Below are 14,195 nucleotides of genomic sequence, written 5' to 3' on the forward strand. Positions count from 1 at the left end.
CGGCCTGCGGGAGCCGCGCGCTCCCCGGCGCGGCCTGCTCGCTCGCTCCCGCGCGCCCGCCCTCCCGCCCGCCCTCGCCGAAGCCCTCAGCGGCCCGCGACCCCGCCGGACCCCCGGCCCGACCCCGCCGCCCGCGCAAGATGTCGGCGCGGACGCCATTGCCCACGGTGAACGAGCGGGACACGGAGAACGTGAGTCGTCCCCCCCACCCCCAGCCTCCTCCGGCGCGGCCACCTGGACGAGCCCGGCCTGACCCCCCACCCCGTCCTGCCCATCCCCACGCGGGGAGGCCGGGCTGCCTTCTGCTCAGAGGTGGCCCTGCCCAGGGGACCGGGAGATGATGGAAGGGCACAGGGTGGCATCCCGGGTGCCTTCGTGCCGACCCCAGCATTCTGGGACCCCCTCCACACCCGAGTTGAATGGATGCTCGGCGGCAGCCTACGAGCCAGCCAAGCCTCATCCACCGGGGCTGTCCTGGGATCTTTAGCCCTTTGCTTTTCTGGATCTTTGAGCCTTTTGCAAACATACACCCCCCCACCCTACCCCCCGCATTGCCCCATGACTTTGCTTTTTGTAACATCAGGTCCAAGCTGGGGCGGGGTGGGGAGGCATGGGCACCTTAGGGATGAAGAAGGCAGTGAAGTAGAGGGTGTGTGTGTGCGTGTGTGACTTTATGTCACTGCAATACTCTTAGTAGTGAAGAGTGGAAGAATTTCACTTACAGCTCCTGTAGCCCCCGGGTGCGAGAGAAAATGTTTTAAAGCTCCAGGAAGCCAACTGACTTCTCTTCCTCAATTCAGTGTTTATGACTCAGGGACAGGTTTTAAGTACCTCTCCTCCTTGAAAGTGTCACAGGGTGCATTTCTTTGAAAGGAGGATTTTTCCGTGTCTGATCAAATTGCCCCCAGGACTTTGTATTATTATTGTTATTTTAAAACAAGATTGACGTGTTCGGGGTACTTGAACTCTTAAAAACTAAGAGAACAAGGCCAACTGTAATTTCACTTCTGAAAAGTGGGATTGTGTTCATGTGTGTGCAGGAAAGGTGGCTCACTGTCACTGTTGTTTTAAAATCCTCGTGACCTATAAAGGTGCCCCGAGGCTCCAGAGGGTCTGGTATGATTGCTGACAAGTTTGAAGGAGCTAGCCGGTCGTCCAGACCTCTCTGCTCATGTACTTACCTCATCAGCCCTCCAGTGCTTAACGTACCAGTGACTTCATAAGGGTGGTAAAGTAAAAATACTGAAGTGCTTTGGTGTTGTGAGACAAAAGATAAGGGAGGGGTAAGAGGCAAGCTCACTTTTTGAAGCGCCGTGTGAGGCATAAACATGGTGTTTTATCTAGAGAGTAGAGGTTTGCAGAATTTTGATATATTTATTTGAAGGAAAAAGAAATTCTTTCTACCAAGACCATTGTTAGAAGAACTAGGAAGATGTGCGGGTGTGCTTTGTCCCTGTGTCATACATTTAAGATGATAAAGACACAAGGCTGTCACCACCACACATTACAGCTTAATTTGCACCGTAACTGTTGTTTGAGAAATGGAATTGCATAATTTTCATTGAGACGTTAAAGGAGGTTGGAAGAAAAAATTGGGTGGCAATAGATTTTTAAAGCCAAAGAATTGTTATTAAAAATAAAATCCTGTCACTCAAGAGTGAGAATGAAAAGTCAAACAGGTCAGACAGACATTGACCTTTGTTTTTATTAGCAGAATTCTGTGTGCGTTTACCGAGGAGAAGCACGTTGTTTGATTTTGTGTTGGGTTTTCAGGCTTGGGTGGATAGGGCTTTTCACACAGACATGAGATGGCATTAAAGAAATAGGCAACAAGGAATTGTACCACACACAGCTTCACATGTAAGAACAAAAGAACAGCAATGATGGCATTGTAAATTGTGTTATACCTTCTGAGAATGGTTGTGCCGAGTAAACTCATCTGCTTTGTTTCTGAGCGTGTTCGTGCAGAGCCTCTGCACAGTCTTGCTTCTACTCTGCTACACAACCGTCTCTCCATTTAGCTTGCTTTATCTACATCCTAATTATCTCCTCATTGCCGTGGAAAATACCTACTGTGCTATAGCTGTTAATTAATCAGTGAGTATGCTCTTAACTCTGCTTGTGAGCTGAAAGGGAGTGCAGCAGGGCTTAAGACAAGGCCTTTCCCCACTAAGAGCTGACAGAAGAGATAAGTGCAATCCCAAATCGTGTATGGTAGAAGACGGTGTAGCTAGGGCTGAGTTGGCTTGTAAGTGCTCCCGGCGTTTATGGACGGGGACACCACTGGAGGCTGTTAAATGACCGCTGAAGTCCTAAATGGCATTATTCATGTTCCTTACCTCTTGTCAGTGAAATAGAGGAACAGTCTTGCTTTTCAGTGCATGTATTAATGCCAGTATGGTGGCCAAAAGGTGCACTTGTTTGATTTTTAAGTATATCCACACATGACATATTTCTAAAAATATCTATGAAAAGATGTCTGTTTCATATGACTGCTAAGTCTTTTTGATAGCCAATAGCCAAAAACACTATTACCCGTAGAAATGAAAATAAACAAATACAGTATTTTTTTAAAAAAAATCAGTATTATATTGTTATTTGCAGGTAAGAAACATTTCTTAATAATATATTCATATATATATGTATATAGACAGCATGCATGTGCCATACTTGGATTTTGTGTCCTTGGAATATATAGTATCTAATCTTTTGCAATATCATTGATGTGTGTTCAAGATTTAAACTTCCGAGAAGGAATGCTGTGACCGGCTGTCTCATCCACCAATGTGTACAGCAGGGAAAGAATTGTTCTTTGGGAACATTCCGTGTAATCTTCCAGGAGTCTCCTGAGATGAAGGCTTGTGTGTGCCTTGTTGATAGACTTCAACTGATTGAGTGTAACAGGACAGTGATCAGCTCTTAAGGCAGTAAACACTTTGCAGCGAAGTAGAAGAGACATAATACAAAGTAATCTCTGTAAAATGTGCTGGATTTCAGGTTGTAGGTCTAGAAAAATAAAAACATGTTTGAAAAACTTGTCTCTATTTTCTTCTTCTTTTTCTATTGTCAGGTTATTCTTGGATAATTCCAGCGTGGATATAGGAAGTATGCTAAAATGTATCACTGAATGTGATTCTTCAGTGAAGCAATTTTATAAGTGTTTTGGAATACCTTTTCTGACATTTCTGTTGGTGGCTCATCAGTGTCCTGGTTGATTTTCTATGTTGAAAACAATGCTATGTTCCTTATTAGAGGTCAGCCTGAAAAAAGTCAGTGTGATTATTTCTTGGACTGTCTTAAAATTATGAATTTGGGTAGGCTCGAAGGCTTTTAGTAAGCCTCTTACGGGAGTGTCTTTTAGTAGCCTGGAAGTTCATGTGGTAACTCTGGCAAGCTACTGTTACAGTAACTGAGGTGGCCAGCTGCAGGCTGTTCAGACCATCATTAGTTGTAGATGGAAAAAAAAGCGGGGTGCATACATTCACATGGCCCTGGCTCTGTTCCCTGCATCAGTCCCAGAACCTGCCCTGTAGCAACCACTTCCTGCCCGGTTTGTCTCCTCTGTGTTGTCCTCGCCTGTTCAGTGACTAATGTATAGAAGAGGTCAGCGCTGTAACATTCCCTTTTGAGTCAGTTCATTTATCATCAGAACACATTGTGATAGAGGTAAGGGTAGCCATTTCATACACCACCCAAGGCTGAAGGCTTAAGAGAGTCCGATGACCCGCCCAAGGTCAGAGACGATTTCTGACCTCTGAAACTGTTACTCTGCTCTGCTATTGCTTCTAGGAGGAGGTTTATTTGGTTTGGGTTTAGAGATTTAAAATGAACACGCATGTACCTTAATAGAGGAATAACAGGATATACTTTTCTCAACTACTTCTGGTCCTTTCCTGCTTAGTCGCCTGGAGTGCCCTGCCCTTTCCCCTTTATCAAACACTTACAAATCCTTTGTGGCGTGGCTTGCAGCACTTGACAAGACTCCTGAGATGACTGTAGCCATCCTTGCTGTCCTTTATGTCTGACCCCTGGTGAATGTATGAAGTCCAGGCTCATGTCTCCAGAGTGGGAGTGCAGACAGTCCACTGGGGAAGGAAATGCCTTTAACGTGATTATTTCTCGGATCTTGGTGCTATTATTCAATCTTTGTGTTTTGTTTTGTGTTTGCATTTATTGGAGGGTTTGTGGCTGAGTGCCATGGCTTGTGTGTGGAGGTCAGAGGACAACTTTCAGGAATGGGTTCTTTCCTTCCACTGTGTGAATTCCAGGGATTAGCCATCTCGTTAGCCTTCTTGTGTTTTCTGAAAGCCTACAATGTGCACAATTAGCTGGTTCACCTTATTTTTCAAATAACAATCCTTATTACTTGCGTCTGTCTGAGGCTTTCACTCACTTTCTTTACCCTGATGAGCATCCTTGGAAGTTCTTTTGGTGAGACTGGGCATAAGTGGCATATGCTTGTAATCTCAGCTCTCAGGAGACTGAGGCAGGTGTATCCCAAGTTTGAGCCTGCCCTGGGCTGTAGATCAAGACACTGTCTCAAAAGGAGAAAGTAAGTTCTTTTGGTTTATGATAGCCTCTTGTGGTTTTGCTTTATCAAGACAGGGTCTCACTATGTAGGCCCAGCTGTCCCGAAACTCATTATGTAGACCGGGCTGGTCTCAAACTCAGATCCTGAGTGCTTCTGCCTCCTGAGTGCTGGGGTTGAAGGTGTGTGTCACTATATCTGCGTGTAATTTTTTAAAATCTGAAAATAGCTTGCATTTATTATTGAAAGACAGCATTTCTTAGTCTATAACTCTAGATTGTTGGTTTAATTTCTTAAAGGGGTCAGAAAACACTGAAATCATCTGATAACTCACAGGCTAGCTTTTAAAAATGAAAATATTATTAGATAATTTCTCCATTCCCTTTCCTTCCTCCAACCTCTACCATAAACACACCCCCTCAAATTCATGCCCTCTTTTTGATTGTTGTTATATACATATACATACATGGCTACTGTTACAGGCTTGTATGTGTGTGCATGTGTGTGCTCAAATATAAAAATACAATATGCTCAGACCATTTTCTCTTACTGTATCTATATAGTTTCAGGACTGGCATTGAATACCAATTGGAGGACTCTTCCCTGGGGAATACTATTTCTCCGTCTTCCAGCATTCTTTAATTGCCTGGGAGTTCTTTGTTTAGGCTGTGAGATTTCTTCTTTCCATAGTGGCGTGTCTGCTGGTGTCTGTCTCTTTAAAGTTCTCTTTTTTGGTATTGGAATTTTACTGTAGTGTGTTTAGGTGTTTGCTCTTTGTATGTATGAATTCATGTTTTCATAACTTCTGTGTGCCTCTCAACTATATTTTTGTCACCGTCTTCCTTCTGGCACCCCTGTGTCTTCCTTTTTGTACTCAGATTGGCTTGTGTTAGATTTTGGCTCCCCTAGATGCTTTCACATCGTCATTTTTCTTACGAGTTTAGTGTGTTTTGAAATGGTGAGCTGTCTGATTGTTAAGCTCCGTGTAACTTTCGTCACTTTAGAAATGTGCCCCATGGTTTCTTCGAGCCTTAGCTACCCCTTTTCTCTCTAGTGTCTCTGATATTAGGTTAACCATGCTAAACTTTCAGTCTGTCCTCCATATGTCTTTACCCTGATTCATGTTTTTTTCCCAGCTCATTGTTTCTTTGTAGTACAATCTGTAATGTTTAGGTATGTCTGCTTTCAATTGTATTTAAATGCCTCCCAACCCTTCTGTTGATTTTTTAAATTGTGTTTAAAAACACCTTTCCTGGGAGAATCTGCTTTTGTGAGTCTTTAGGTATGCAGTGTGGTATTGTTGCCTGTCAACAGTGTGCTGGAGCACACATCTAGTCATTTTATGTGGCCTGACTGAAACTTTGCGCCTGCTGGGCAGCGGCTCTCTCTTTTCCTCTCCCAGTCCCTGGCAAACACCAGTGTTGCTTTGATGATTTAAAATACTTTACTCATAAAAATGGAGCCACATAGCATTTATCATTTTGTGATTGGTGTATTTCATTTTCCATAGTGTCTATAAGGTTCATTTGTGTTTCAGTATATTATAAAATGTTTCTTTTTATGAATGAATAATGTTGTGTTGGGAGTATATAATGTATTCTATTTATCCAGACCTCTATTGATAGATATTTAGTTTCTACTTCTAGGGTAAATGTTTCAGGAAACATTGGAATGAAAATATCTCTTGGAGACCCTAATTTCAGTTCTTTTGCATAAATAACAAGAAGTGGAGTTGATTGGTTACATTTTGTTATATTCTTTTTAAACATAATTTATTTAATTTTATTTTATGTGCACTGGTGTGATGAGGGTGTCAGACCACCTGGAACTGGAGTTACAGACAATTGTGAGCTGCCATGTGGGTGCTAAGAGTTGAACCCAGGTCCTTTGGAAGAACAGACAGTGCTCTTAATCACTGAGCCACCTCTTCAGGTCCTGTTATATTCTTAATTTGCAAAGGAACTTCCATATTGTTTTTCTTAGACACTCCAACTTTTTACAATAGTGTACTGATTCTGATTTATCTACTTCAACTCAGATTTCTGGCGACTCTTATTTTCATTTTGACAATTAGCAATCCTGACTAGGGATGTAATTCAGCAGCACTTGCAGAGCACGTGCAGGACCCTGGGCTCAGTTCTGAGAACTGCAAACAAACGAAGAAAACACTGCATGACAATAATCACCCTAACAAGTGGTACTTTTTGTGGTTCTAGTGTTTGCTTCATGATTAGCAGTGTTGAGCCTGTTTTCTTACACCTGTTGGCCCTTTGTTTGTAATCTTTGGGGAAAATGCCCGTTACAGGCCTGTGCATATTCTAAAACAGGTTATTTACATATTTTGCTCTTGAAATGTAGAAAATCCCCAATGTATTTGGAATAGTAACACCGCATGAGATATATGACTTGCAGATATTTTCTCCCATTCTCTAGGTCCTCTTTTCTCTATTTCCCACGTCTTTGTTCTCATCTTCCTCATCTACTTTTACTTTGGCTGCCTGAGCTGGAGTCACACTCAGGAAATCATTGCCAAGCTTTTTTTCTGACATTTTCTCTTAGGAGTTCTATAGCTTGAATGTTATAGTTAAATCTTCAATCTAATTTGACCTATTTTTATGTATATTGTAGCATGAAGGTCCAGTTTTATTCTTTTGTTGTTGATTGTTTGGAATATTTAGAGTCTTTTGTGGTTCTTTATGAGTCCTAGAATGTTTTTCTGTTTCTACTAAAACATGCAGTTGAATTTTGATAGGGATTACAATGGATCTATAGGTTGATTTAGGTAGTTTGAACATTTTGACAGTATTAATTTTTCTAATCTATGAACATGGGCTGTCTTTCTTTTTTTTCTTTAATGTCTTTCAGCAATATGTTGCTTCTTTGGTTAAGTTTATTTCAAAATATTTTATTCTTTTTGGTATTATAAAAATTGCCCACGTTTCTGAATTTTTTTCAGATAGTTCCTTGTTATTGACAGACACATATCTGATTGTGTGTGTGCATGTGTGTGTGTGTGTGTGTGTGTGTTTGTGTGCATGCGTGCTTGCATGTCTGTAAGTATTGATTTGGCATATGGAAGGCTTTTGGATTTGTATATTGTTTTAAAAGATCATTTTGAGACATGTGGGGATTGCATATAAGATTGTCATATCTAAAAACAGATATTTTTACACCTTCCTTCCTAATTTGAACACCTTTTCTTTTTCTTGTTGAATTGTTTTGCCTAAGAGGTTCCAGGACTGTATTGAATAGAAGTGGTGAGGATGGTCATCTGCCATTGCTTCTCATCCTGGAAGACATTTTTTGTTTGTTCTGTTCTACCATTAACCATGATGTGAGCTGCGGGCTTTTCACAGGTGGTCTTTATTACACTGAGATAATTTTCTCGCGCCCCTTTGGTTGAGTGTTGTATTGCATCTTGCCTGATGTAATGTCTACATATAATATCTGTATCTATGGAAACTATTGTGGAATTTTAATTTATCTTGCGTTGATATGGTGTGTATTACACTGATTTTGAATCTCAGGTGGGCGCTATGGTAGATGGTCCTTTTAACATGCTATTGGTTTGGATTTGCTCGTTTTGAGAACTTTTGTGTCTGTTTATGTTCACTAGGCATGTTGGCCTGATGAATGCCTTTTTTAGTCTGGTATCAGTGTAATGCCAGATTCATAGATGAGTTAGGAAGTACTTTCTCCTCTTCAGTTTTGGGAAAGCTGGGAAAGGCAGGTGTTAGTTCTTGTTTAAACATTTGCTGACTTCAGTAGTGAAGCCATCTGCTCTTGGTCTTTCTTTACTAGAAGGTTTCTAATCACTGATTCTTACTAGTTGTAGATCTGTGTAGATTTTCTTTGTCTTCATAATAGAGTATTTATTGGTTTATTAGAGTTCTCCAGAGGAATGTGTTTAATTTCAACAAATTTGTATATTGTCCAGTTCTTGTGTCCTTTATTTCTGGTTTCATGTCATTGGAGTTGGAAAAAACACACGGTATGATATCCATTTTTAATGTGTGCTTGTGTGTGTGTTAAAATGTTATCTATCGTGGAGAATATTCTGTGTTTACTTAAGAATATATATTGTGCTGCTTTGGGGTGTGTGTTTTTCTTTTTTCTCTTGTTGGGTTTTTAGACAGTGTCTCACCATGTAGCCCAGGCTGGTCTCAAACTTGCAAGCTTCCAGTCTTAGCCTCCCAAGTGTCAGGATTATAGGTATGGCCCACCATCTCATTGTGCAGTGCTTTTGATATGTCCATTTGGTGTGATGTTGTGCAAGTCCTCATTTCCTTATTGATGTTCTGTCTGGATGTTGTATCCATTACTACATGTAGAGTATTGAAATCCGTTTCCATTGTGTTGCTGACTATTTTTGCCTTTGGCTCTGTCAATGTTTGCTTTATGCATTTAGTTCTTCTGCTGTTGAATACATATATTTGTGATTGTTATATCTTCTTTATTTGTGTCACTATGTGATGTCCTTTTTGTCTTTTATGGCATTTTTTTTTTTTAGTTTAAATTCTATTTCATCTGATATAAATATGGTCACCACTGCTCTCTTTCAGTTACTGCTTAAATGGAATACCTTTTGACTTTCACCCGACAAGTGTCCTTGTAAAAGCAGGGCTCTTATCAACAGCACTTAGTTGGTCTTTGTCTTTTATTGGAGTATTTGATCCTTTGCATAATGTAATAAAGACTGATGCTATTTTGAATTGTTTTGTCAGACTTGTTTGCCCTCTTCCTGTTCTCTTCCTGTATGTTTCATTAATTTCCACAGTGACATCTACAATATAGCATATATATCTGTGAGCATCTAAGCCCAGCCCTCCAGTCCCCAGTCAGAGCACTGACCCTCATCCCAATCTTCTCTTTCCTCACCAGCCTAGTTTGAATCTCAACACTTCTATTTGTAATTTCTGAGAGATCTGATATTTTTTTAAAGTACTCTGTCTTTGAAATAGTTTTTTGGTCCTTGCTTAATTTTTATAATTTCATTTCCCTAAACATTTAATATGTATGCATTTACATTCTTTTTCTGGAAATTCTGTCATCTGAAGCTCCTGGATGTATAATTTATTGTTTGTACCCATGAATGTCTGTTACTGTGGAGTTTCTGTTTTTGGTTTGCTTTTGTTTGATTGGTTTTGTTGTTGTTTTTCTGTCTCCTTTTTTTTTTTTATGACAAATTCCTGTTTGCCTAATTTTATCTGTATGAAACTTGGGAGTTAGAGAACGACTTCCTAAGAGAGGGCTGTGTCTGCTCCACTGGGAGCCTGTTGACCAGAGAGGCTCTTGTTCAGTCCTGGAATTCCGGGACAGTGGCTTTAGCCCTTATCCATGTGAAGGGTGCAAGGCTTAGAATTTGACCCCAGAGCAGTTCTGTATTCTGTGGTTACTTTCTACTGTTCTGTCCTTCTTTGTTTCCTTTTTGAATGTTTGTCTGTTTTTGTTTTGCCCTTGGATGTTTCTCTTCCAGTTTCACAATAATTCAAAAGTATGTGTTTCCTGTTTCCCCAGGAGTCTTCCCTGCTTCTTAAGTCTTCTACAGAGAAAGAAGCCTGGAATGAGGGTTTGGAAAAGTTTTATGTAATTTTATGAACCTAAAATGTGTCATTTCTGAGACTCTTCTACCTGCATACTTAAAAATGTATACAATTTTTATTTCCAAATCTTTTATTTCTAGTTTTTTAAATTAAATCTGTTCTTTGACAGTCTCAGACTTGTATATAAAAAATGCTTTCTGATTACTCTCACTTCCTGCCTTCTCTAATCTCCCTCCTACCCGTCAACTCCTTTTCTCCCTACAAAACCCTTTCCCACAGTCATGTTATTTTGTGTGGTAACTCACTAAGTTTTAACAAGGGCCGCGTTGTGACCGTGGGTTTACATCCCCTACCCTTAACAGTGTTGACAGGGCCAGCCTTGTCTAGGCTCAGCGCAGCTAACCACAGTTGCAGTGATTGCAATGGCTGTCTGGAACATGACATTTCACAGCTCTTCTCCCTATCTTCTGCTTCTTAAATTGTTTCTGCTTCCTTTTCCTCTATCTTTCCTGAGCCTTAGAGGGAGTGATATATCCTTTCAAAAGTATAATTTTTGGAAATTTGTTGTAGTTACTAAATGATTGGCTTTCAAAAACTGCTGCTTGTCATCAGGAGGGTAGAAGTTTGCCAGCAAAATTTTTCACCAACATTTAAAATTGATAGATGGATTAAAATCTGAATAATAATGAAGTAAGTGTAATGAAATAAGGTGGCCTACTTAGCCCACTTCTATGAGGTGCTTTTCCACTGAAATCCGGTGTTGCCATAAAGCAAGCTTACAGCTCTCCGCCCTTCAGTTTTCTGCATCATGTCACTAAACCTAGACCACATCAAGAGTCATTTTCGCTGTGTACTGTCCCATTGTTTGCCAACCACAGAAAAGCTGGCACTAGTAGAAATCAGTCCATTCAGATGTTGTGACTCTTCATTTTATTGTGCTGTTTTCTAGTGCACATAATCTGTAAGGTACCTCAGATGTAGCTGGGAAGTCGGTGGATCTATAGTTAAATGGTTTAGTTTTGAGATCCTGGGGCTAAAGTTTACAGGTTATGCTGTCACCTTTGTCAGAGGTTAGCCTGGTCTAGGTCAGACTCTTTCTTCCTAATTAAACTGGGGCTGCGCACAGTGTTGTTTCTGTATATTTCCTAAATTAGTATTTTCTATATTTTTATATTAATGGTTTGATGAACCAAAATCTGTTCATTTATTATAAATATAATGACTTTATGAGGGGGAGATAGTTCCTGATTCACATCCCTAATCTCTCAACAGCTATCATGTGCCCCTAGAGGTTTTCTAGATTAAGGCCCAAGGCTACTTTTCCTCATTCTACAGGTATGCACTCAAAAAGTACTGGTTTATTTGCCGATGGTGACTGCATATGCATCTTCTTTCCTCAGAGGATGGTAGTTAGTGCTTCAGAGACTAGAGTGGCAAAAACGATGACTGTCCTTTCATAAGCAGTGACAGCGATAGAAAATACCAGGGGATTGTCTGGTTTGAAGGTAGCACAGGAGATGCATAAAGCGTTTGGAGTCCTGAGAGTAAAAGGATTAAGGAAGAACCCACATTCTTCACTCCCTTTTTTCAGCTTTAAGTGGTTAGCCATTAGGAAACTGGACATGACAAGGAGGTAAAAATCCAGAAACACCTCCAACAACAGGAGAGCCCCACAGTGCCCCTGGTGAGACTGTTGACCATCTTTCTTCATCAGCTTATTTTAAGGAGTAACCGGCCTAGGCACTGTTCAATAGCTTCATGACCTGCTGGTGAAGGGTATGGTGACACGGTGAGCATGGCTGCCTTCCTCCTGGGGTTAGAAGTGCAGCTTTCACTGCCTGAAAGAGGTTTTCTTCTATTTCCTTTTCTATTTGCTTCATCATAATTGAAAACAGTTAGGAGACAAAAGCAATGAAACCCGAGCCCTGCTGGGAGCAACTGAGAGCCCAAAGGAGCAGGACACTGAGGCAAGCAAGTGCCGTAGAAAGTTACAGCTCCCTGTCATCTGACAGAGAGCAGCAAACAAAGGCTGCTGGAGAAGGCGGAGGACGGCTCCCTTGCCAAGCTGTTCTGTGGAAGTCACACTGGTGGGGAGGAGGGGATAGACAGGAGGCAGAACCTCGTGTATTTAGAGAGGGGAGGATTGGGCAGAGAGTAGAGAGGCCGCCCCAACCTTGGGGGGTGTAGTGGAAGGTCAGTTGATTAGACTTGCAGGCTTGGAGCCTCTGTGCCTTAAGAACACCGCAGACTTGAAATCCAGCAGACTGATTTGTTGCCATCCAGGGAGAGCTTTTACTACCCCCTTTTTACAGACACCCTTTTGACACTCTGGGAAGAGTTGGTATCTGTGACAGAGCTCTGATCACTGTAGTTGGGCTTCTCCAAGCCATCTCAGCTAGGCCTTCTGTGTCTGCCCACTACTGATGGTCAGTCTTAGTACAGGATCTCACAGAGCCATCAGTGAGGCACTGCTCCATACCTAATGGAGAAGTACATCCTCTCCTTTGCTATCTCCTCTTAGTCATCTTCCGACTCCTCAACCCATCATGTTCCTGTTGAACATCGCCTCTCTTCCCTGTTGTAGGATTACTATAATCTTTGAGTAAAGTCTTCTGTTTTTTTTAAACATTATTTCTTTTAATTTTGAGATTATAAAAAAGTTGTATCATTTTCCCTTCCTTGTTCTCCCTTCAAACCCTCCCATACACCCCTCCTTGGTCTCTTTCAAATTAATGGACTCTTTTTCATTAATTGTTGTTATATGCTATATGCATGTATGTGTATACATTCCTAAATATAACCTGCATAATGGTACTGGAATGTATGTTTTCAGGGCTGACCATTGGTATTGGCTAAGCAATTCATGTGCTCTTCCCTGGGGAAGGCTGTTTTAGGAAACATCAGAATGGAATAAATTTTTCTTTGCCCTTAGTTAAGAGAAGATTCCTATTTCATAATGAAATCCCAAATAGGTGTCACTGTGGTGGTGTGTATTAGGACAAGGCTAGAGGCACCCATAGCAGCCACTGGCTACTTAGTGCCCGGAAGGTAGTTTCTCTGGACTTACGATGAAGATAAGCTGGGATAAAGGAGCTAGGACAGTGGTCCTCTGCCTTTCTAATACTGCAGCCCTCTAATACAGTTCCTTGTGGTGTGGTAGCCCCCAACCACATAAAATTATTTCTGTTGCTACTTCATAAATGTAATTTTGCTACTGTTGTGAATTGTGATGTAACTATCTGTGTTTTCTGATGGTCTTAGGCAACCTTGGGGGTCTTTGACCCCCAAAGATTGAGAACCAGTGGGCTAGAAAAAGGGCTAATACATGCTGAAGTTGGTGACACATTGTCATTCTTTCTGGTTTTAGCTAAGGTTGACTACGGTCAACCTAAGGAGGAAGATTATTATTTGCTGCTTTTTTTCTGAGTTGAATATCTGTTTACTATCTCTTATCTTTGTTCTTCATGGCTTTTTCAAGGAGTTTCCCAGTCTTTTTGTAACCAAGCCTAGCAATAGGAATCAAAGGCTTGATACAAATTGGTTGTTGGTTAGTTTATCTCCAATAAGTCTCTGTAGGTTCTTACTAGCCCCTTAGCCCCTCTCATTTTGGCACATACTTAAACACTATCTTTCACGCTTCACAGAAATGGTGAATAACTGAATAACAGTACTAATCCATGTTATTGGTCCATCTCGATCTTTATGTATAACTGTTTGAATATCACAAATGAGAAAGGAATGTGTGTTCCAGTGGCCAGTTGTTTAAACTGAGGAATTAGTGTTTGCAATGGAACCCAGAGCCTCAGAATCCTATGTCAGTACTTTATACATAGCTCCATTAGAAGGTGTCATAGCCTTCTAATACATTCTGAAGCACCAGTACCCAAAAGACACCCTGAGAAGGAATGTATGGAATACAGAAAGCTGGTTCAGCTTCCCATCCACCCCCTTCTCCAAGAAGGAGAAAGACCAAGAGGTGGTCACTCTCCCCAGAATCCTGCCTTGCTTGCCTTGCTGGTTCTGCTGTGGACGTAAACTGTGATAGGCTTTCAAACTGAAATGTAATGTTTGTAGGCCAGCTCTACATATAATGATGTGCTCTTTGAGATCCAGACCTCAGGACT

At 41.1% G+C, this 14,195-nt stretch overlaps 1 protein-coding gene across 3 annotated transcripts in view; it reads left to right on the forward strand.

The window, feature by feature from the left end:
• Positions 1-100: 100 nt before the first annotated feature.
• Positions 101-14,195, forward strand: part of Mark1 (microtubule affinity regulating kinase 1) — a 115,887-nt gene continuing 101,792 nt past the window's right edge. For all 3 annotated transcript variants that reach the window (XM_055609228.1, XM_055609229.1, XM_055609230.1), the window contains exon 1: positions 101-191. In XM_055609228.1, coding sequence (XP_055465203.1) covers positions 141-191 — 51 coding nt within the window. In that variant the 5' untranslated portion in view covers positions 101-140. The remainder of the gene's footprint in view (positions 192-14,195) is intronic.

Source organism: Psammomys obesus, unplaced genomic scaffold (genome assembly GCF_907164565.1).
Source record: "Psammomys obesus unplaced genomic scaffold, mPsaObe1.curated_primary_1811, whole genome shotgun sequence".
NCBI lineage: Eukaryota > Metazoa > Chordata > Mammalia > Rodentia > Muridae > Psammomys > Psammomys obesus.